The 22,581-nt window shown below is 38.5% G+C and overlaps 1 protein-coding gene across 2 annotated transcripts in view; it reads right to left on the bottom strand.

Annotated features, from left to right (window-relative positions):
- Positions 1-15,126, bottom strand: part of ALCAM (activated leukocyte cell adhesion molecule) — a 197,591-nt gene extending 182,465 nt beyond the window's left edge. For both annotated transcript variants that reach the window (XM_060010591.1, XM_060010592.1), the window contains exon 1: positions 14,369-15,126. In XM_060010591.1, the coding sequence (XP_059866574.1) occupies positions 14,369-14,441 (73 nt within the window). In that variant the 5' untranslated portion in view covers positions 14,442-15,126. The remainder of the gene's footprint in view (positions 1-14,368) is intronic.
- Between the last annotated feature and the right edge of the window lie 7,455 nt (positions 15,127-22,581).

Genomic DNA, 22,581 nt, shown 5'->3' with positions numbered 1-22,581 from the left:
TCATTGGTATGGCCCAACCAGTTTTATATATTTAAAGAAAGAGAAAGTCTCATTTACTTGGCTTTATTTGATAATAACTTTGCTCTGATTACTTTTTGATACATATGCTATACTGCATTCAAAGTCTTATATTGTAAAGGCTGAAAGTGAGAGTATTTTGTAATTCAAAAAATAAAATAAAAAGTACAGTTTTTACATTTAAAATTGATTATACAAATATATTGGTCATTCTTTTGTAAAGTACTACTGTGCATGGAGCACAGCAGGTATACAATACATGGGAGCTATCAGTGACAACATGTTGCATTTATATTGGTTTATCTGGACAAGTAACTTTTATAACATATTAGAAAAATATTAGAATTTCTCTGTGGGAATTCAGGACTTGACTATCAGACCATAGAAGTAAAACTTTACTAACAATGTTTTCTATGGGGAATAAAACCATAGGGAAGTTAAAATTCAGAACAACTGGGAAGGATCCAAAGTAAAGTAAAAATAAAATAAAATAAAGGCTTATTAAAAAAAAGACTTTAATTAAAAAGATAATAAGGATTTAGATTATTTTGCCCAGAGAAAAGATGTCAGTTTCAAGAGCACAAGGTTTATTTTTCAGTAAAAACAAAATCTTTCAATTTTTATTTAGGTTTGTGTCTGAATTCTTTTAATTCGTCAATAAAAAAATCCTTCTGCAAAAGTAACACCAGATTTTCTCTGAATTATCTCTGATATTTTACTGTTAACGGCATTCAAGGCATGGTCCACAATACACACATATTTTCTGTGGTACAAATATATTCAATATTGCCTGTGTGATTGATCAACTTCTCATGAAATCTTTTCTATACTATTTTTGCCATATTCAGGAAAATGCCCTGATCCAAAGGTTTAATCTAAGAATTAAAAACAGGAGAAATAAAAATATTACCAGTCGTTTACTGCCACTGAGAATGTGTTCCTAGAATTATCCTAGAAAAACTTAGTTAAATAAATCAGTTTAAATAAATTTTTGTATTTCTCCGGATGATCTTACATTTAATGTTCAATGTCTATGAAAACTCAAAGAAGACAGTTATTAAGGTTTTTATTTTATGTTAATCTGGATTGACACCTGGAAGAAAAATTCGTCTAACTTTATTTCATTTCTTTTTATACTTCATTGCATAGCTTGGGTAGAATATGGCAAATACTGTTTTGTTTATTTTTTTAAAGAACCATAATTCAGGATATTAGTCATTCTCTAACTAAATTTTTAAAAGCAATTGAAAAATTGTCTCAATACAGATATTTCTAATTCATATGTGAATATACGTAGGCTTTATTAATAATCGATATTTCTAATTTTGACTAATGTGTTTATTCAATCATCATATATGTACTGGGGATATACTGTATATCAGTAGACACTGAGCAGAAAAAAGACTAAGACATAGGCCCTGCCTCTAGAACACAAAAATATTCTAAAGTAGAGAGAAATGAATAAACAGGCAATAGGCAATAAGTGAAATTAGCTCTGGAACTACGCCGAACGGACACTTTAGGACGATCAACGAAGAATTTCTGGAGAAGATGGAATCTAAACTGTGTTCTGAAGGATGGAGATGCTAGCTATTTTTCAGACAAAGGGAGGGTGATGGGGGAGGGTGCAGAGAGAGTTCTGGAAGAAGACAGTGACATGAATAACAACACAGGAAACAAGAAGGCCATGGCACACTTAGAAGTATGGCTGGAGCATGGACTTCCAAGAAAGACTGTGTTGAGAAATGCATGAAGGACCTTAAATGCTATGCTAATAAGTTTGCAGTTTATCCTTACTGCAACAGGGAGCCATTGAAGTATTTTAAGCAGAGCAGTTACAAGATTCTATTCATATCTTACTCATTTTAATGGCAGAGGGGAGAAGAGATTGGAGGGGAGCTAGACTGAAGTTAGGGAAAACTTTAGACTGTTTATTTTGTTCACTTCCTTAAAACTTCTTATGATCACTACTCTATTTTACTCAGAATCTAGAGTCTACATAAATCTGTTATAAGCACACACACATTTTCTTACTCCTAAGTTACCTCTGGCCAACTTACAGAAATGACCTAAAACAGCAATATGTTCTCAGACATTGTGAACTACAATCTGCAAGGTGTCTCTTTTTTAGCCTTAATTTTACCTCTAAGTTTAGATTTCAACCACAGGATCACAATGCAATGATGATTTATTATCAGATGATAAGAATTGTGTCATCATGAATATGATACTAATAATTAATGGATAAAGTCTAGGCATTTGTGAATGATTTATTTATTTTATATAGTGAATAGATTCAAGGTTATGCCCAATAAATAATATGACATCACTCTCATTAATATTCCACTTCTTGAGTAGGAAAAAAAGGTGGAGTGGGGAGGAGCTACAGCTATCAATTTTATGATTTTGAACAACCTGAGACCTCTCTTCTTTATGTACTTATCCGAGTAAGCTGGGTTTATATTTGTATTTGCGGGAAGGTGGAAAGATTAACTGAAATTAAATATTTCAATAATACTAACAATTTATTGAGAGCGTATTATTTGACAGTCATACGATTGGATGAGTTTGTCCCTACTGCACAAATTAGGACAGAAGACGGGTTAAGCAATTTGTCCAGTGTCACCCGGCTGGGAGGGTGGAGGATGGAGATACAGGTCTCAGAACCACACAGTCTGGCTCCAGAAGCCACATTCTCAAACTCTAATCTATCACAGAAAGAAAACTAAATAAAACCAGCACTTACTTGAAAGAACGCTTAAAACCTTAATGCATAAACTACAGGCCTCAATCCCAGGCTTCCCTACCAGCACCGCCACAAGAGCACATATCTAATTTTAATATGAAATGTTTAAAATCTGTCTCTGTTTTGGAGATTCTTACATGTACCAGACAACTGGGCTGTTTCTTTAACTGATGGCATTTTTGAAATAAATTAGGAGGTCTATGTGTGAGATTATGCAATTTTCTGCAGAACTCAAAAAAATAATTTCCATTTTGAATAAAGAGTAAATGGGGATCGTCATTTAAAACCTTTTTTTCCTTAATTGGACCTCCAGTAAAAATTATTGCTTACCATTGATTCGAACCTATATAAAATATTCTAAATCAATGTATAATTTTGAATCTTAGAATTTTTAAGCTGCAAAGATCTTAGAAATCATATGAGACAATACTTCCTTGACAAAAGTGAACCTCATAAAGGGTAAATGAATTGTCAGGGTCACACAGGTGATGGATATCAACTTAGTATTGAAAGTATAGTTGGAGTTATCTAAATCAAGGGGATATTGGGGAAAATAAAAAAGAGGGAAAGATATGAGTATAGGCCATTTCCACATAGAAATCTATAATCACTTGATTAAAAATCTAGGCAGAGTGAGAAAAATACTATTTTTCTTCTCCTATTCTAATATATAACTGTTTTCACTTAATAGATACCACAAAAGTATTATCAAAATATTCCTTATTTTACTGGAAATAAACTTTGTTCTCCTTTGATGCTTTCCTATATTAAAGTATGCTTCTCAAGAGTACACCTACTTTAATTTCTTCTAGTGATTTATTATCCAAAGGGTATAGGGAACTAAGAACTAGGGTTTTAAAACAATTATTTGTAGAAGCATTTTTGAATTCCATTAACAAGAGGAAGATATTACTCAATTTCAAAAAAACATTAATATTAAAATTACAGATTTTTAATAATTTCACCATTAAATTAGAGGTCACCAGAAAATCATAATTAATAAAGCACCCTCCAGTGCTCACAAAAAAAAAGTAGTGGAGCTCCCTCTATTGAATTATGGTTGAGAAAATAGGCCTTGTATTTAAAATCACAATTTTATCTTCAAAACAATTCTATTATAATAATTGTAAATTTTTTCTCTTTCTAAGCTCTAGTACCTTTCAAATTTTAGAAGCACATATGCAATATCAATTTCTAAGAATAATATTGTAAATTACATATGTCTTTATAATTTTAGAATGTGTTCTTTCTCTTTCACGGTTTTTGTTTGCAGGAAATTACATTTTAAGGCTGCAATTTTCAATTTGCGTTTTTCTTTTGTTTTCCTTGAGTTGGTAAAACTAAAAAGTTATTTGACAGATACTGGGACTATGATACATCCTAATAAGAATATGGATTCAAATTTTGTTATGGAAACTCAAAAATGTAGTTTAATGGAACTAAATATATCTTCCAACCAGTAAAATGCGGTATTTCACATATTTTTCTGATATGAATAAACTGGCATTTATTATAATATTGTGATTACTTAAAAATGTGATTCATAATGATTATTATTGGTTGAGAGTCCACTGTGTGCCAGGCACTGAGACATGTGCCATACACTCATTATCTTTTTGAATATTCATATCCAATGAACTTCATAGTACTGTAATCCTCATTTTACAAAACAGAAAAAAAGACAAGAGACAGTAATCAAACTAATGCTCTGATACAGAGCCCAAGCTCTTGAGCTCTTGTGCAATGGAATATATGCTATGTATTGACAGTCTGTGAAATCTGTAAGCCTTGACAGTCTATAAAAATTAAGCAATTAGTTTTTAATACCACTGAGGTATAGCCACACTGTACACAAAAACTCACTACTCAGGTAGTTCAAATCCTTTCTAGCTGAACATTTAGGATCAATTCTAAAAAAATGATCACCTCTAAACTATACCTGGAAACTCTATTCTTTTTACTGTTTTATCATTTATTTTAGAAAGAAGACATACTTCTTATCAGCAAAGAGAAAAAAAGCTGAGCAGATGCAGGTTTTGTTTTAATAAACAGATACTTATTTGCCATTCTACTATGATAAGAAAAGCAATTTTATCATATGCTAATAAATCATTTCTAAAGGAAAATTTCTATTTGAGAACTAAATTACCATATACTGGGGTTGGGTTGAGTAGGGGATTAATCCAACAGGGTAAATCCAAATATGTATTGCATTTTACTCTTAGATCTGATATCAAAAGCATTATTCATATTTAGAGCCATGCTCATTTCTGCAAAAATATAAAACCTATGCCTTATGACCAACATAAACACTTCTCTTGGGAAGTGTCATACCTATCACCACATAGAGAAAATGGTTGCAGAATGAAGTATAAATGCCACAAGTCTGGACATTTAAAACTAAATGCTAAGCAGAAACTGCTTTAGTTTCATAAAATTACAGTATGTACATACTAATATTAAGTCCATTATGAGTGTTTGTTGCCTTGTTTTAAAAATATATCTTCAGCATATGCTTGTTGAAAACTCTTCATGTACATATTTTATGTTTTTTTAAATAAAAGTAACTATAAAAATATATTTTACTCCTTTTCACAATAGGTCCAAAAATTACAAGGTGAAACATTTAGTAGCACTGATTTTTAAAATAAATTTACAGAAGATGGTATTTTTATCAGCTCATAAACAATTTTGACAAGTCTGTTAAAACAAACTTGTTGGAAGAAATGTTCAAAATATGATTTACTTAAAAATAACTGAAGTCTGTTTAGTCAAACTATTAAACTGGGTTTACAAAATGGCATTAGTTAGACGTATATTGCATCTACAATGAACAAACACGAATATTTGGAAACCATTTGTGTAATGAAAAACATTATCAACTGCTCTTAAGGTTCACATCTTGTTGCCTGTTAATCCACTGCTTCAGTTAATCTCATATCACAGAGTATGAATCTTCTAAAATGGAAGAAAATATGGCTTACAATTACATGGTTTATGTTCTAAAAGTTACCCATCTTATATGGAAAGAGCAATGATAATAATTCATAATAAATGCACTTCTTTCCTGCATTTGTGGTTCCATCTCATGTATAAAAATTTAGGCACAAATCTGTCTATAGTTTTTGCCTTACATATGAGTGTGTGTGCCTATTACTCCTATAATTCTCATTTTTTCCATAAACTTTAAATAAATAAGAACCAACATATCCTGGTTTTTAAGAAGTTATAGTAACAGTACAGAGTTATGGAGGAAGTATGGGGAAGGTACATCCCCATATACTTTAGCTTGGACTAAAGATACTCTTTTTTAAATAGAGATATATTTGACATATATTTGTTTTAGGTGTACAGTATAATGATTTGATAGATGTATATATTGCAAAAATGATCACCACAATAAGTTTAGTTAACATTCATCACCACACATAGTTACAATCATTTCTTGTGATGAGAACTTTTAAGATCTACTTTCTCAGCAACTTTCAAGTATACAATATAGTATATACTCTTTGAACCGTAATTTTAGAATTTCTTTCTAAACAAAAAATACACATATTCTTTGACTCAGCAATTTCACTTCTAAGACATTTTCCTGCCAACATAATTGCTCATACGGACAAGAACAAGTATTAAGATGTCCACTGCCGTATTGTTTGTAACAAATAGATTAGAAACAATCTACATTTCCAAGAGCTGGGGAAATGGTTAATTATGGTGTGTACAATAAACTCCAATACACCATGTTAAAAAATGATGTAGAGCTATATGTGCTGATATTAGATATTCTCTTAATCTCCAACATGTACTGCAAAGTGAAAAAGGAAAGGTACAGTACGTTCTCACTACATATGTTTAAAGGGTGGGAAGTTTATATGCAAATATGTGCTAGTATATAAGCATTTGAATAAAATCAAAGAGATCCTCTTCTGAACCCCGTAACTGGTAAGTAAATTAGGGAAATTAAAAAACAAGTATTTGAACAACTTCAAGGAATTCCTGGTCACCTCCAGGAGTTAGAGCCATGTTCCTCCTTAGTGTCTTCACTCATTCCATTCTCTCAGCCCATATCTTTTGTTTGATTATTTCTCATCTCGTACTTCAGATATCACTTCCTGAAAGAACTTTTCTGAGTTTTTCCTAAACTCCAGACCAAATTTGGCCACACTGATGTAAAATGCTCTTTATGTGCCCTTGCCGTACTTAGCAAAAGTTCTAGCAAATAATTATATAATTAGTTGACTGATGTCTGTTTCCCAGAGAGGACATAATTTCTTGGAGAGACAGTGGACCTTGGCTATTTAGTAACTAGTTCATAGCAGTATCCCCAGCACCAAGCCCAATGCTTTGCACAAATTGAGCACAATAAATATTTATTGAATGCTATTATTAAACGTTGAATGGTTAATTGACAAGAGTTTTAATTTTGGATTGGTTAACAATATGACCTTAGGGAAGTAGCTAAGTAATTTTAAGGCTCTTCATAGCTCCAAAACCTTGAACCTATGGGTCTAAACATACATCAAACTAAGAACATTGTTGTCTCTAAAAATGGCGGTTAATCTTCTACTGAATTTTAGGTAATCTCTTTACCTGTATCTTCATCTAGCTCAGCTGTCAAATAAGAGAACTGAACAAGATAGACATCTAAGGCACCTTCTCATTTTTCCAATGACCCCTCTTCTACCACATTTTAGCTTCTGATCATGAATTGCATGCCTTTAACCCTTCAATTTCTCTCTCTCTCTCTCTCCCTCCACACACACACACACACACATAAACACACACACACACACACACACACTTTCCATAATTTTATTCCTGAGGAAGATAAAGTTTGAGCAGTAGGAAACAGTACTCTTACTGGACACTGCTCTATAATATATGAGCCTCTATAATATTTCTTGCCCAATAATCTGAAAGAAGAGGGTGTAGACTGTGAATATGGGGCTGAGGATCTGCAGTAAGGATCCCTGCTGTTGCCACACCCCTCACTACTATCTTGAGAGGTACTCTTCCATCAAGAGAACTAGCCTAGGGAAGCCTATTAGAAAATGAAAGACCATGGAGAAGAATTAATTTTTCCTGAACAACAACCAGCCAAATCCCAGAAGCAAAGCTTCATAGGTTGACTCACACAGCAGCCTACAGTAGAATGACATGGAGCTAAAATCAGAAAAGCACCCAACTGTCCAGCTTAAATTGCCAAACTGCAAAATAATGAACTACATAAAATGGTTGCTGTTTTAAACCACTTTATTTTGGAGTACTTTATTATGTGGCATAGTTAACTGATACACTGTGGTTCAAAATTTTAATAAGAGTAGCAAGACTTATTTTTCTGTTTTTTGCTTGATTTGGAGCTAGGCAAATTTTATAGCCAGAAACCTCCCTACTATTAGGGAAAGTACTTGGGAATATGCTGACAAGAGTTTTAGCCACAGTGTCCAATGCCCGCTCCCTTCAATCCGTCTTATTAAGGACAAATCTATGGCATCCTTTACCCGTGTGCTTAGAAAATACCCTCTCACCATTCCTACCTCCATTTGCTTTTGGAGTTTTCTGAATATCTGGGACACTCAGAGATATTTGAACCAAATAACATGTGGGTGATCAATTAGGAATAGTCAGTCTTGGCACCAACTGTTCTGGCTATAATGTTGGCTGTCCCAAGTCAGGTCACCATACCTAACTGATACAACTGTAGTTCACATGTACAAAGAGACTTGAGACCCTCCTTCAATTTTATAGACATCTTTGGTAATTTATTCTTAGATCTAAATTGATAGTGGAGCTACTGAGAAACCTCACAGAAGAACAGAATGGGAATTGTGCAGTTGGCTAAGAAAGGATTTCAGTATCAAATTGAAACAGGCCTTCCCTAGATAACTGCATGGCTAAGTATAGCTCCCAGGTGAATTTCAAACATCCTTATTCTCTTGGCATCTCAGGTCGATTCGGTTTCCACTCCAATCCACGGAATCCTTAATGTTCCACACGTACTACAATATTCTGGGGTTCCAGCCATAACCTTATATCTCTCTTATACTTGACATTAAAGAGGCATATAACCCCTTATTGATACTTCACTATTGCTGATACTTAAATAAAAAAGGTTAGAAATATTCAGTTTGTCAGGTTGAGGAATGTCTTATAGTTAAGTATTCTATGACAGACACATAGTCAAGTCATTAACAATTATTGTGATCATCTAATTTGCCATCCAAACTGCACTTTTGAGAGTAAAAAGGGTACCATTAATAATCGAATAAACCAGGCATAAACCAGGAGTGTCTTGGATATACCAGGATGTATGGATCATGGAGTGATAGAGAACAGAACTTTAGGGGAAAAAAGGCAAGGAAGAAAGCCAGGGAAACTGGACAGCTGTCTAATTTCTGATTAGTCTATTCTCCCACAATTTTGTTTCATTTTATTGCAATGCTAGAAGATCAGACACAGTCATGTTCATTGAAGTACCTCAACTCAAAGTTGAATTATGTAATCCTTTGATTAGAAACTATTTTGGATTTTGCACAACTCTGATTGCCCCTTGAATGGAATGGATAATTGAAAACTGACTGGATAAATAAGAGAGGAAGCAGTCAAAGCTAATTTCATTCTTGGAACATATACTACAATAATGGGCTATGATAATAGGTTACCATAAAACAATTACTGAATATCATAGCACAATTGTAACTAGTCCTAGCTGAAATATATATGTTATTCTGTCTAATAAGTTTGGGGGAAAAGAACATAAATTTTATTATTTAAACAGAGAAATTAGCTGGATGAAAATATCAGTAACTCCAAATATACGATAACATTTTGTACACTATAGGGATACTTGTAATAATTGTAGGATTTAACCTTATCAAAGAGCCTATAATATCCTCTTCTTAAACATAGAAGATATATTTTAGTCTTGGCTTTGTTCTCCACAGGGAAAGGAAACTTCTGCCCTAATAAAAAAAAGCAATGAGAAATATAAAGGGACATTTTTCTGGACATTTTATTGAAAATAAAAAGGAGTTGATATCCAAAAGTAATAACCAAATAAATATTAATTCATCACGCAGCACTCCCAAGAAATTTTTCTTTAGTATTCCAGTGAGTTAGCTCATCTTAATATGCCACATACACTCATGTGTGAGAAATAAAATGGACCTTTTGAAAACCTAACAGTGAAGAATAAAATTAACACTTTGAGAAGAACTAAATTTAAGTTTCCATGTATACACACAGGTACAGAGATACTCTTTTATCATATCTGTACCTATGCTGCTCTCCTGCGTATTTGGGATAACATGTTGCATGTGTCAGAGAGCTAGAACTCTTTGATGATGTTTTATGTGAAATAGATGGCCAGAACAAAAAGAGGTGTGTTTGGGAATATAAAACAAGGTGATTATAAAGCATTTAAAATACTATATGACAAAAAGCTGCCATCTTACACTAAGTAATGCTGACAACTTAGTGCTCAGTTTTACAAAGGCCTATATTTAGTGCCATGAAAACTTGAGGGAGAAAAAAAAGAAAAGAAACATTTTTGCCTGCTTTTAATAAAATGGTCAAAGTGATAATTAAGTGGAATAAATTAAAGAGTGTTATTCTATTAAGACTATAATAAAAAGTCTTAATATAGCATGTTTTACTTGAAAAATTCAAAATGCTGAGCAAGGGAGTTAGTAATCTCACCAAAATCAGAACAATGTACTACATAGGGAGATAATTTTACAGATGGGAAATAAAAAGGAGTATAAAAATAACTTCCCCCAAGTTTACAACATTCTTAAGCAGCACAGCTAAAAACTGAACACATGAGTACTGACTCCATTATAAAGAATTTTTTGTTGACACTTAGGAGTCTTAAAGTAGGTTTTTATTGATTTTCTTCTTTTTAATAAGTCCACAGTAGACAAGCATTTTCTTCTAAATTTCTATTTTAAAAGATATGCTAGTTTGAATTTTCTAAAAAGTCAGAAAAAGTTTGGAATCTAGTCATGAAAATATTTTAGATTTCTATAGATTTGAAAACAATGGGAAAGCATTATTATTTTCTATTTCCTTCTATATTGTACTTACAACCATGGAGCAAATCAACTTCCTTGTTTAGGAGCCTTTTTAGGGTGTACATATAAGGCTTTGTCACATAAACATATTAGCATCAACCATCACTTAACATTTTATTCTAGGAACTATATATGAAGTTTAAATAGAGCCAGTCTTCCAGAAGGGATGGGTTGCATATATATATTTCTTTTTATGACCTAAAGCCCTTTCTGACTGTTGGGGTCTCTTTTCCCAGGAGAATGGGAGACTAATTCTCTCCAGTATAAATTTTTTTAATAGCCTTATTCAGGCTTGGAGGAGTAATCACAAGATACGAGTTTATAAAAGTAGGAAAAAAGACAGAAAGCTAGCAATTGGGAGCCACTGACATTTTTCTAGTAATACAACTTATATGAATCGTGTCTGTCCAGGCTGTTTGAAAGCATTAGAAAAATACAGTTGGAAAATGACTCTGTCTTGCCTAAATGGGCTTTTTACCCTAGGTCATTAGAAACAAACGGTTGAGCTGGCAGAGCTCTCAGAGAGCAGAGCCTTAATCCACCCTTTTCCTTACACATGAGAATACTGAAACCCAAAATGGTGAAATGACTTGCTCAAGTGCCTGAAGGTAAGTGGTCCCAAAACAAACCTAGGAAAGCAGTCTACTGAAAATAGTGCCCCATTAAATCATAAATTGCTATTGGATTAAATAAATCAAAGAAAAAGCAGTATTACTGCCTACTAAGCAGTTTGCAGTTTTGAAATTATAAATTTTAATAGTCCCACATCAGTTAGTCTGAAAGGACATTATTTGAATTGATGCTCTTCCCAAGGCCTACTGAGATAAACGGATACATTCCAAACATGATAACCCACTGAAAAAAAAAGCTTTAAGTGTGCTTACGTCTTGGAATGAACTTTTTATCAGTGAGCAATTAAGAAACATTCCAGAGGGGGTGCACACAGATGACCCAAGAGAAGAAACAGTTCAGGGCCCATCTCCTCGTTGTAAATAATCAAGGAAAGCCTTTTTTTTTTCTTTTTTTTAAAGCAATACAAAATGTTACCACAGGCTGACGCTCTTTCTACGAGAATAATAAAATTCTTGCTCCCTCGGATGCTGAGCTCATACTTCATTGCCTTCATCTCCGAATTCAGTTTCCGTGGTTCATAGATAATTATCCTCCTGCCTTCAAAACAGGTAACATGCCATGCCTAAAATATATCCATGGCTACGTAGCGACTACAGACCGACAGACCTGCAGAGGCAGTTTCACAAACTCTAGTTTTTGTTCTCTAGGTCTGGACACACTATCAAAACCGCTCCGGAAATGAAGGGCTGCAGGCGGGCCAGTCCCTTCATTCAGTCCCTTTGCCTAAGCCAGCTATTGGTGCTGCATCACCCCCGGGCTCAGCGGTGCAGAAGGCTCTGGAGGAGGGGCACTTGCCGTCCAGGACTTGCACCCTGAATCTGGACGTGGCGCTTTTAGTGCCATAATTCTCTCTTTTAAAACACACTGACGCCGCACCGAAAATCTGGCGCATTTGCCAGTCGGGTAATTTCAAGGAAAGCGCTGATCTGAGGGTCTCAGTCTCCTGACCCGCAGATCAGCAGAGGGTAGGCGGCGGTGAGAGAGCCCGCCCCGCTAGCTGAAAGCGCGCAGCTGGGTTCCGGCGAGAAACGCGCGAGCTTGCTGCGTCAAAAGAATCCCCGCGAAGATCAGAAAGAGGAACCTCTCCCTTTTTAGCAGTTACATGTGCGGAAAACCTGTCCTCTGAGGTGGCCCAACTGAAAATAAATTCCGGCACGGAAAAGGAAACTGGGCGTGTGCCTGTGGTCCGAGCGTAGTGGTGTAGGTGAGACTACGCTCTCCAAGCAGCGAGGGGGTTAAACCGAAAACCAGCTGTGGGACTGTGGGCGTGTGGATCTTCGCACTGAACAAACTACAGAACCCTCATCCTCCCTCCTCTCTCCCCTCGGCTCCAGAGAGAGTGCCCCTCCTTCCCACACCAGCCACTGGGATCAGGAAAAAGTGAAATCCGTACAGTACCAAAGCCAAGGGGGTCTCTCCTTCCCACCTCCCGGGGGGTTCTCACCCCACTCCACCTGCTTTTAAATCCTGTTCGACTCTCGATTCACAGTCCCAGCCCCAGAGCCGGCGATCCGTCACAGACGCCTCTTGCTCTAGCCTCAAAACAGCAGGTGAGCTCATTACCTCGACTCGAAATGTAACTTTAAAAATGAGAGCAGAACGGGAGGGGGCACGCACCTCGCGCGTACACCACCACTAACACACACCGCGGCGGCAGTTCACAAACACTAGGGATCTGCAGACTCTAACCCCGAGCCCCACTCTCCTCTCTTTTCTGGGAGAGCTCCAGAGGCTTTCAAACCCCTTCTTTGACCTCAGCATGCCAACAACTGAAGGGATGTGCAGAAATTAAAGACGCGAAGAGGAAGTGAGTTTTTCTTTGATAAAAACTAAAGAAAGGGGCAAGAGTACAAACAGAAGCCGAAATAACAAGAAGTAGGAGGGTTTTTTTGCAATTGTCTACGAGGGGCTAGAGATCAAAACTTCAAAGGGAGAAAAAAAATTCCCCCCAAATCTTCATTTCTAGCGAAAAATTAACCTGCTGCTCTGTCAAGCGACGGCGAGCACACAGAATTTCCTGTTAGGGTCAACTCACTTCAGCCACCCGGCGGGTCTCAGGATGACAGTGCCAGGGGACGTCCCTAAGGGCAAGGAAAGAGATTTCCAGGAGAGATATATTCGTAGTTGGGGCTTTTGCTTTTTCTTTTTCTTTTTTTTTTTTCTTATGAGGCTCAATACAGAACTGAGAACTGAGGTTAGGTCACAGGTCCTGAACAATCCACAACCCCCTCACTAAGGGCTCACAAACCTGGCTGCGAATTCCAGTCCAGGCTGCGTTCTTTGCCCGCCATCACCCCTACTCTCACCACCCACCCAGACAATGGGGGAGACGACGTCCAAACCAAGGTCGGAGCTTTAGGAGGTTTTAAAAGGGAGTGATTGAAAGTCCTCCCTTCCTCCTCTACCCCTCCCCCTCCCTTCGCCTCTCACCACGGGAAGTTACCAGGGGATTTATCACGAAAAAGTGCGAGCTATTGCCTCCAAGAGCTAAGCGAAAGGAAGACTGCCCAGAGCGCAGTGACGTGGACTTTGATATCCAGAGACTGGAGGGGTGGTCAGAGGGCGAGAGCTCGCCGCCCAGGCTGGAGCCGCAGGGGGGAAGGGGAGAGAGCCAGATGAATCTTGCCGGAGCCCCGGCCCCGGCCGCACCCAAACTTCCTGGAGATTTATCAAGTCCCCCCAGTCGCTGCCCCAACTTCAGCCAACCGGTCGAGCCCAAATATGCGGCACAGGTGAAGGTACCCAGGGCCAGCTCTGTGCCCGCACCGCCGTCCCCTTACCTCCCCCATGCGCCCCGGCGCACCTCTCCGGGGGTGCGAGGCCCGGGCCGGGCACCTAGAAAAGAACCCCCCCGGCCCAGGTTGGCCTGGGGCTGCTCTGAGGCCCCTGCTCTTACCTGGCCGAAGGACAGCAGCGGAGATCAAGAGGCAGAAGACCAGACGGCAGGAGGAGGCCGCCTTCGATGCCATATTCCTCCTCCTCCTCGGGGACCACCGACAGAGTCCGCGCCGCAGGAGCGGGCGTCCTCCCCGGCTCCGCGCTGCCCGCGCGCTCGCGGGTCCGGACGCAGCGGGCAGCGGCTTGTCCCAGACACACCGCCCCCTGGGCTGTGGCGCTGCACCTTCGGGTGTCCGCTGCTCGCAACTTTCCACCACGCAGTGCCCCAACTCCTCCTGTCTCCCCGTCAACACCCGCCCTTGGCCCCTTCGGCTGCTCCTCCCGGGACCGGCGACCCTCTCTTCCCGGGAGACACTTGAGTAATTCGGAAAGGTATACGTGGTTCTTTTTAGCTGGTCTGTTATTTTCCTTCTCTTGGAATAATAATAATAATGGTAGTGGCAGTGCGCATAAAAAGCCTGGTGCTAGGAAAGAATTGCCGGGAGGGGCAACAGTGGGGCGACAGGTCCAGGCGGTCTCCTCAGGTGGTAGCGGCGGTGGCAGCGATAGCAGCGGCGCCAGCAGCGGTCTCTGGGCTGCTCTGAGTGGAGGGACTGGAAGGCGTGTGTAAGCTGCCGCTTGCCTCCTCCCTTCGCCTCCTCCCTCTCTCCTCTCTCCTCCCAGCTGCGCGGGACGTGGAGCCTAGCGCAGGTGGTAGGAGCTGGATCTGCAGCCTAGAGGCGCTGCAGGACCGAGTCCGAGACGAAGTCCGCCTCAGGAACTCCACTGGGCTGTCATGCTCACCGAGTCCCGGAGACCAAGTGGGCGGGGCTTTCTAGTGGCTCCGCCCCGGGGGCACGCCCGCCAATAGGGAGCCCGCCCAAGAGCTGCGCGCTCCTGGGTGGGCCCCCAGTACTGTCACTTCCCTGTGGCGTTATCTTTGCCATCGTCCTAGGGATTCTCACTTCACGCTGCCCACGCAGCTTCGCCACGGTTCAAATTGCCCTTTTCTTGCCCCCAGGCGCCTATCCACTGGCTCACTCCTCAGGGACTTTTCGGCCGTGATATCTCAGCCTCCTTCTCCTATAAGGAGAGTAGTGGGGCAGGGAGGTGGGGGTCGGGACCTCCCCGGGGACTCGCACTTCGGGTCCAAGGATGATAGCGAAGGAGGGAGGAAGGGGCTAGAGGAGGTGGCAAATCGGGGAACTTGCCTCCTGGGAGTTAACAGGAACAGCTACTGGTTGGCGGGGCGGGGGGGGGGGGGTAACTCACTAGGCTGATTCCCCCGCCCTACTCTCGCCACGTGCCCTTCTCGCACGCACCTTGTTTTGCAGGCAGATTACTTGAGTCGACTGCCCACTAGCAAATAGAAAATATTCACTCTTTCCCGGGGGAAATTAAATCAGGAATTTCTAGATCATACTTCGTTACACGGATTTTCCCAATGTCTACAAAAGCCAGAGCAAGTGTCTCTTATTTTGAATGAAGCGGCGATTTTAAGTTGCAAACAGAAATCCTCAAATTACTCAGATTAAAAGCCAAGCTTCTCCTTGTCCGTTCCAGAAAGCCAGTCATCCCAGCAGATGGACAGGCTTCTCTGGCAATTTCTAAAGATTGAACCACCTCCCAGGCGGAACGTCAGGAAGCTGTGTCGCTTTCAGATCAGGCAGAGAGCATGAAGGAATTTTTCCCTCTAGAACACCGGGGTGGAGCTGTCGGAGCCCTAAGTGGCTCTAAATCAGGGATGTGGGATCACAAGTCTCATCCACGAAGCATAATAAAATCTTGGTCCCAGAACCACTTCGCCGGGGCATTAAATAGCCTTCCGTGCATCACAGGGACACCCCTGTGTGAGACTAGTCTCCAGCAGAGAATGCCAACTAGTAATCGTCACATACTGCGCTTTCATCAGAAGACTTGAGTCACCAGCTAGATGGGGATGAGGGAAGTTGGTGGCAGGAGAAATAATAAAACAAGCGGGAGTGCGCGCGCGCGCCCACACACGCCTTTGAATTCTTTCTCTTTTCCTGCTCCAAACTATTAAGCTCCATCTTCCGCTGTGATTTTTATCGAAAGCCTGCCAGTCTTGTCCTCTCGGTTCTCCTTACATTACATTCGCAGTATTCTAGAGTAGAGCTCTTATATTTTTCCTCTCAGAATAAGTAGTTTCTCCCTTTTGGTTTTAACATTAGCATTTCATTTGCATCTTATGAACCTACAAGAAGGCTAATGGTATGAGGCAGATGCCTTTTAATTCAGTATTCCATGAGCTAAGTATGGCTGAATTGCTAGCATTCCCATGGGATCCTGTAGAATTCCTTTAGGGAATTGTTTCCCCTTTAACAGCAGCTCTAAGTAGCTCTTACTCGAAAAAATCATCCTAACTATATATTTAACCTGGATCCCTCCCAACCCACCCTCTGTCTATCTGACCCCCTTTATTTTGGGGTGGGAGTTAATACAGCTTAATTGTTAAAAAGTTGATCTGCAAAGGCAGACTGTCTGATTTGGGCTTTGACATTCCCAGGGGCATGATCTTGGTGAACTCAACCCCTCTAAGCCTCAGTTTCCTTACTTGTAAAAAGTGATAACAATAGTGCTAGCCTTTTGAGATTTTTGTGATGATTAAATGAGATCACACAAATAACTGGCTAGATACAGTAGAAGGAGTGTGGGCTTTGGGGAGCAATCAGAGCCTAGGTAAAGCCCCTGTTCTGCACAAGCGAGTGACCTTGAGCAAAAGTCAGTCTCTTATAATCAAAGTATGATAAGTATGATGACACATCAGAGTACCAACTTCAAAGGTGAGCAGCTAAGTAGGATCAAAATACATTCTATAAATTAAGTATATTATACTTACCCACATTTATGACAAGTATGATTGTATGTAGTACAGTCAGTTGGTCCAGAATTCCTTTTAGAGAGGAATTTGTCCTAGTGTAGGAAAATGCCTTAACAAGCCGCTTGGAGCAGTAACTTCAAAAGCTATTAGTCTTATATAGCTAAGGCCACAAAGTGATGGTGAAACTACTCTATATTAACTAACATAATAAAAATAAAATGAGGAATTACAAAATAATAAAAATAAGAATTTGGCAGGGGAGTGAAGACAGGGATGCTGAGAAAAGAAGAAGGGACAAAGACTAAGCCATACAATTATAAATTGAAATGGTGGAATACCTTTAAATATAAATAATTAGTTAATGGCAGCTATTGAACACTTACTATATATTAGGTTATTCTAAGCAATTTATATGAACTAGTGGAATAATTCCCCCTCGAAAAAAATCCTGCGAGGGAGATGTTAATGTTATCTTCATTTTACTCATGAAGAAACTGAAGCCCAGAGATATGAAGTAACTTTTCCAAGTTCACACAGTGATTCGTGATTCATAGTAATAGTAATGCCACCATTCTACCAAAGGCACTTTGATATTAGAGCTTCATTTCTATCTACTTACTCATCACTATCCACTTCACTTATCAGATATGTGCAAAAATAAATTTATGACTTTCTTTTTGGTTGAGGGGGGCTTGATTGAAACATAAATTCCTAAAACATTAATAAAGCCTCCTACTCTCAAATACATTGTCCTTGAGGAAATTAATAAGGCAGTGCACCCTATCTGCATGAGACAGATACAGTGCATATGAGATGACAAGACCATTTCTAGTAATTTAGCATAAGTAAGAGCTCAGAATTGGAAATAAACTTGAGATGTAAGCTCCACAAAATAATGTAGTAGAGAGAGTATTTGTCTGTCAAGATTTGGGGAATGGGGGGTTGGATCCACCTGACCTAGTTCTTAACAGGAAGAGCTTTTCCAGCTGCATCTGGACCACAAGTGCTTTTGTTACAACCAAGAAAACATAGTATTCCAATGATATTTACCAGTTTAATCATGCCTCAGAGCATCATAATGGGGACTGCTTATTGCAAGGAATAAAATGAATAATGTTCAGCCAGAGGAAAACGTACTTCTTGTTACCTGAAACATGAGAAGCATTTTGCGTCTCCAGTATAAAAGAATTCATCATCAGTCAGGACAGTATGCTCAAAGCAGTGACAGCACAGTAGGCAGCTTTCCTGCTTAGAATCTGTTGAGGTCAGATCTCAGGATTCCAGAGGCTCAGGCCAGGAACCTTTGCCCCATCTGTACTACTTCATCAGTATGTGACAATATAGCTAGGTGGGGCATGTGAGCATTTGAAGAGTTGAGGTGATTTTTTTCTTCTGATCAACGTAAACAATTTCCCACTGGAGATGAAATTTCCAAAAGATAGCTTTGGAGGCTGGTGACATTTGTTCTTTACCACATTTATCATAGTGTTTTGTGTGCCTTCCTAGTTTTTGAACAAAACATGTATGCAATTCAAGAGCATGCAACAAATCTGACTCACTTTCTCCCCAACCCCACCTCTCCATCAATGATTACACATTTCTAGCCAATACTTTGCAAATACATTGGGTACTCTGTAGTATTTATGTATGAATGATAAATAGTGAGGAAAATTTTTTATAGAACATAGACCCTGAAACAAACTTAACAGGGAGAATGAATAAGAAGATGAAAGCTGTTTCCACTGAGCCTTCAATGATTGGACTAGTATGATCCTGGTACCAGTTCCAACGTGTCGGGTTTTTTTTTTTTTGCATACCACCAAAGCAATTCTTGGACACTAGGTTGATGTTCTACAATTCAACTAAATTCTCACAGTATCAGCCTGGTTATAGCGTCAACCAGATAGAAGAGATACCTAGGGCAAGGTGTGTGGGAAGGAGAGCAGAGCATCCACGCTCTCTGAGCATGCCACTCTCCCCAAATAACCATGTGTTTATCAACCGGGAAGCTCTTGGAGCACAGACCTTTCAAGTTTTTATGGAGGCTTCATTACATAGGCACTGTTGATTACATTCTAGGCCATTGGTGATTGAACTCAATCTCCAGCCCCACTGCTTTCCCAGGAGGTCCAGAGTTGGGACTAAAAGTTTCACCCTCTAATCACAGAGTCAGATTGGATCTCCTGGCAACCAGGCCCCGTCCTTAGGTGACCTAGGGACCTTCCAAAGTTACCTCATTAACACAGCAAAACGCACCATTATGTTACCACTCTACTCACTTAGGAAATTACAAAGGTTTTAACAACTCTTACCAGGGATGGAGTCAAGACCAAATATTAAATTTCTTAGTATAACACACAGTATCACAACTAGGCAGAACTAAGGTTTAGGGAAAGCAAAGAGAATGAGTCAAGACCTAGTCACCATAGTGAAAAACTTTGAAATATAAACTGAGGAAACCTAATCTACAGGAAGAAGAGAGTGAAAAAAAAAACTATTTGCTATCAGTGAGAAGAAAACAGAGCCACAGGAGAATAGAATCCTGACTAGTAAAGGTTTCAAGTGACCAGGAAGGGAATGGGCAAGGGCCTTGCTTAATGCACTGATGAGAAAATTGAAATAGACGGCTAAGTGGCATTTATATTAAGTTTAAGAAGATATAACTATTTAAAGAGGCACAGAGATTACACAGGTATAAGATAAAGCTCTGTTTTTTTTCTGGACCCTAAGGTTTTTAAGTCAATGATTCCTAAAATGACTCTATATACGGCCTGGGGAACAGATGGGTATCTGTCTTCCTAAGAAATATTCCCTTGAACTTTATTTTTTAATTTTGATTAATATTAATATCAGTCATGGTTTTGAATAAAATTTTGCAACTCACATCTTCAATAACATCAGCTAATAAAGCTGTATCACTGGAGCTCAGGAGCGCAAAAACTTTCAAAGCCTATGGTAAACATTATGTTCTTATTTCAGACTGTAGCTCGCTCAATGTCTGGGTACAAAAAGAAATTCATAGCTATTTCAGTCGAAGTAGAAATCCACTTAGTCGTTTTCCTTCCTGTCTTAGACATGAGGAATGGAGAAAGAATCTAGCTAAGCCCTTTGACCGTGAAACATACACCATAACTATAAAATAGATTCCCAAAACTCTTAGTGTATTAAACACTCATAATTCATTAGTGCTTTGGGTAGGTGCATAAAATTTACTCAGAAATTATAACAGTCTAAGTTCCTCCTACAACTTGAGAGTTTCTCCTTAGAGTTCTCTATGTGTTTTCAACTTTTAACTGAAATATACGGTTCTTTCAGTTTGGGGTAAGTAAAAGTGATTCAGAGCGTAGTTATTCAAATGTTTGATACCTCAAAAGAAATTTTAACTTAATTACCCCTCAAAAAGTTCTCCAGAGTTATCGCTACTTGCTTTGTCATATATCTGCTAGCTATACTGATCTATGATAATTTCATTCAGGAATTTGAAGTGGACATGCAATGACTATAGAAGTTGAAAACAATGTATTTTTGATTTCCTAAAACAGATCACCATGGATTTAATGGACTTCTGGAAAACCAAAATGAAGTATTAACTAAGCCCAGGTTATCTATACTAGTTTTCCTTAAAATAAGCAAGATAGTTGCAAGAGTTTACAGGAAAGTATTAAGAAGAAATTCTTACGTAAATGCATAATCCCTAAGGAGTGATATTAATTAGCAAAAAACAGATGAATAACACTGAATGAAGTCTCATTGATTATGTAATATATGACAGAATCTTATAATTTTAATGTTTCTTAGGGCCTTACAATAATTTAGATGAAGAGTTTTCAATCTTTATTTAAATACAAACCTTTTTCTTCTAATGAAGGCTCACTCTGAAGTCAAATTTCCTATTTTCCCGTTTGACCCCCTCAAACCATACAGGTCTCCTCATTATTCCTAAATATACCTACCATATTCCCACATCAGGGCCTTTGCACTTGCTGTTTCTAATCCTCGGAATTCTTTAACCCAGTTATTAGTGTAGCTTACTCCATCACCTCTTTCAAGGTACTTGCGCAAATATTACCTTCTCACTGAAGCTTTCCATGAACAACTATTTAAATTTTCAACCCCCATCCCCAGTACTCCTTATCTCCCTTTTGTGCTTCATTTTTTTCTCTGTTGTCTCTATCCCCATAGAGCATAATAGATTGAAAGCTCAATGAGGGCAGAAATGTGCGTCTGTGTTACTCTCTGCTATATGCCTAGAATAGACAGACACATTAGTAGACACATAATACTACTTGACCAATGAGTTCATCAATTCTTGAACACTTGATGAATAATAAATTATAGTGCAGGGTAATTAATAAACTGATACAGGTGGGGCTGCTTTGACTGAAGTTTGATAAGTAGCCTGAAGTTTCACTTCCCCCTTTAGATACTTCAAAGCTTTTTAGCATAATTAGGAAACCCACCAGGTCAGTATCATACAACAGATGAGGTCATTGAGGTCCCAGGATCCAGAAGTCTTAACCAAAATTTACACAGGTATGGGTACCACTCTTGCTTAAATGAAAATGGACCACTTTCTGGTAGAGTAAATACACAAGATACTCTGTAAATTTTTAGTCAAATTCTCAGAACAATAAAAAAGTTTGGATGCATATAAGACATTATTAATCAATTTTAAATACAGTATATTTGCCCAAACTCTTTTCAGAACAGATATTCTGAATAGTGTTCTGTATAAACTTTCTCTAAGGCATGATTATGGATGCAGTATCAATATTGCAAAGTCTACAGAGGTGGTTCAATATTCAGGATTTTAAGCCTCAGTGCTCTTTATACTTTGTTCTTTTCTGGTGGATTTGGCAACATTATAATTCAAAGCAATGTATTCCACAAACATAGATGATTCATAACCTATTCAGCTAACAGTGCTATAGGACAAATATTTGATTTAATTTGATGTCCAACATTTTAACGTTACATGGAGGTGTTTAATGTGTTTACTTTTCTTTGTAAGGGCAAGAAATTCACTTAATAATTGTACCTCAAGGTGAAAAACTTATGAGAAAACACAATACATTTAAAAACGGCTATAAAATCCAGTGCACAAAAAGATTTATAAACATGTATATGCTTTCATTGAAATCACCAGAATCTGTGATGTGTCAGAGCCAGCAGGGAAGTAGATTAAATTATTTTTGGCTATTGCTTCCAGTTTTGAAATTCTATTAAAACCAGTTAATTGATACATCTCTTAAGGAAAATGATTTGCCTTTTTATAAAGAATGACATCCAACTTATAGAGTGAAGCATACTGTCCATGTGTTATTAACATATCAAGTTAGAAGAGAATCCCCAAAGAACAGAACTCTCGATTATTTTTCCTAGACTCAAGG

The sequence above is a fragment of the Delphinus delphis genome, chromosome 4 (assembly GCF_949987515.2).
Source record: "Delphinus delphis chromosome 4, mDelDel1.2, whole genome shotgun sequence".
Classification (NCBI taxonomy): domain Eukaryota; kingdom Metazoa; phylum Chordata; class Mammalia; order Artiodactyla; family Delphinidae; genus Delphinus; species Delphinus delphis.
This window is presented reverse-complemented; position numbering and strand designations above follow the sequence as displayed.